Consider the following 2561-nt stretch of genomic DNA (forward strand, 5'->3'; position numbering starts at 1 on the left):
GGCCCTCGCAAGAGCTCATCGTTTTCGGACAAAACTAACACCTCAACAGAAACCAATAATAACCTTCACGCATTTGAGCCAAAATGATGTGAGAGCAGCTGTCTGTTCAAAGACGGTTTTGGTTTTATAATTCTTAACAATAATTGAAAGGATATTGCCAGGTATGAAAGTGATGCCCTCATGTTTATAGTACAACTGAAGTCATTTGAGATTACATAATAAACAGCATATTCACATAATTGCTTGCAAATAAATTATTAAGAGATGTATTATAATCATGGTAATCCAAATGTACAGTAGCATGACTTTATTAAGCAATATGTGTGCAATTGACAACCAGTCCAATAGATCTCTGTTGTTTATTTGTCAAATTAATTTTGAGATGAGAGTTTGCGTATGATTTTCTGAATAACTACACTGTATATTTTCACATAATTGATCCTTCGTTTTCTTAATTTTGTAAAATTACTGATCAAACGGCATCTCTGAAGTATTTTATTTCCGTATTTTAGACGGGCAGCTGAATGTGTTTAAATCAAAACATAGAGAGGCCGAGATGGATAATAAATGAATAAAGAGAGTCTTTTAGTGGCCATTCAGATGTGTTGTCATATTTATTGTTTTTAATTCCTTCATTGAATGCTCGGTCTGTTGTATGTAATCATTTATTTTCTATGACTTTCTGTTCGGTTGAACAGCCTTGGACTGTCTACTGCTACTTCGGAATATTTGTCTGCTTCTGTGTGTTGTACTTTGCAATAGGACCAATGTAGAAAAATGTTAATGTTCTGCTTCTGTGGATGTGAATCAAACTGCAGGGCTCTGGTGTTCCTCTGCAGAGCAAGCAACAAAATCCCAGTCTTCCCTGGGACACTGGATGCCAGTTGACTGGCCCCCTTCCCTCTCTGTGTTAAGACAGTTCTCCATTCGTTGCATTCTTATATAGGACCATATAGTCACAAAGACCTTCCCGATGCAATACTGCCAACATCTCAGCTTACTAACATCTCCTAACACTCCCCGTCCATCCCATCTAAAGACTCTCCCAAAGAACTGATGCCTTCCTTTTGCATTCATCCGGTGTGGAGGTTCCAGTGTTGTCGATTCCTTTCGTGGATGCTTTGGCATGCTTTGAAATCCCCTTCTACAAATGAACACATAGGCCAGTGAAGAAAAAAAGCAAGCCTTTCCTCTGGCCACTCTTGTAGCTTCTTGTCATCCTGTACAACCACAATGTGAAAGCCTTGATGAAGACCAACCAGTAGAACGTCTACATGCAGATTTCTCCATGAGTTATTGATTAGTTAATCGTAGGAAATAAAGATCTTTTAAATATATAGTTTGTTTGGAGTGGTGTGTCAGTCCTTGAAATGAAACATCTCATGAGTGACTGAATGATTACTATGTTCATCTAGGCTACTGTAGGATTTTTCTAGTACTCTCAAAATTATTTTAAGAATACCATATTTTAACCAGAACAAGATGTTTGTCATATCTAGTCATGTGTTTGATAAACCCACTCACACTGAGCGGCAAATGTGTGCTCTCGCTAATTATTTTTCATTGGTTAAAAACGACTTAATCGGTGAATTTTGGTTCGCTGTGATTGGTCCATCCTGACTTGTGCTGAGAAATGTAACAGGCCCCACGTGACTAAGCCCATCTACTTCAGCGGTGCGCTGAACAATAATAGACACCTGTAAATACATCTTAAAAAAGGAAAGGTATTGAATTTAAATAAAACATTGAAGAATCACAATATAAGAAGCATTACTTATACCCACCGTCTCTGCCCATTCTACCGTGTATTGTATTTCTGAAATGTGTCCTCCTGTGCAGCAGGTGGCAGTAAAGCCTAATAAACCCTAAAGACTGGAACTCGGGTACTTACGAGGAAAACGGCAACAAATCTGACAACAAACGGAGAAAGTCTGCCTTTCAGTTTTAAGAGACCGTTTTATTAATCGTCAGTGTTCCACAACACAGGAAAGGCTTCGATTTATATCTCCAGGTAACTGTTTTGTTTTGTTTGTTTGTGAGTTAAGTTAAATCTGTAAAGATGTCAGCAGTGCCGCGTCAGCGCCGAGACGCTGCACTGTTTAACTTGTGTTGCGTTGTCTGCGCGAGGCATATTAATAATCGATATTTATGTGCGTGTATGTGGTTGTTTGTCCTCAGCTCCGCATCATGTCCGCAGACCTGGATCTTTCTCCTCCGGAGGTTCCCGAGCCCACTTTCTTCGAGAGTCTCCTGCGTTATGGATTATTTGTTGTTGCCATTTTCCAGCTCATCTGTATTTTAGCTATAATCATACCCACATCCAAGAGCCACGAACAGGTGCGGATAACTTCCAGTGCCACAGATATCTGTGCTTTTCAGTAAAGTCAACCAAATATAGAATCAGACCTTTTTGAAACAATCATACCTGCTACTATTCTTATGTTTGGATATCTTAAAATGCTTTTTATACCCGGATATGACAATGATTATTGTATTGTAAAAAAAAAAAAATGTTGATGCCGGTATCAAATTTTCATGTTGCGATTAATTGCTAATGCGTT

General features: G+C 38.7%; 1 protein-coding gene across 1 annotated transcript; it reads left to right on the forward strand.

The window, feature by feature from the left end:
* Positions 1-1855: 1855 nt before the first annotated feature.
* LOC107683270 (protein MANBAL-like) lies at positions 1856-2434 on the forward strand. The gene is made up of 2 exons (XM_016479330.1): positions 1856-2011; positions 2179-2434. The coding sequence occupies exon 2, from the start codon at positions 2188-2190 to the stop codon at positions 2380-2382; it is 195 nt and encodes a 64-aa protein (XP_016334816.1). The 5' UTR covers positions 1856-2011; positions 2179-2187; the 3' UTR covers positions 2383-2434.
* The last annotated feature ends 127 nt before the right edge of the window (positions 2435-2561 follow it).

This window comes from Sinocyclocheilus anshuiensis, unplaced genomic scaffold (genome assembly GCF_001515605.1).
Source record: "Sinocyclocheilus anshuiensis isolate Anshui unplaced genomic scaffold, SAMN03320099.WGS_v1.1 C33106399, whole genome shotgun sequence".
NCBI lineage: Eukaryota > Metazoa > Chordata > Actinopteri > Cypriniformes > Cyprinidae > Sinocyclocheilus > Sinocyclocheilus anshuiensis.

Excerpts from the sequence above, each read along its gene's own strand:
- LOC107683270 (XM_016479330.1), top strand. The coding sequence starts at position 2,188 with ATGTCCGCAGACCTGGATCTTTCTCCTCCGGAGGTTCCCGAGCCCACT.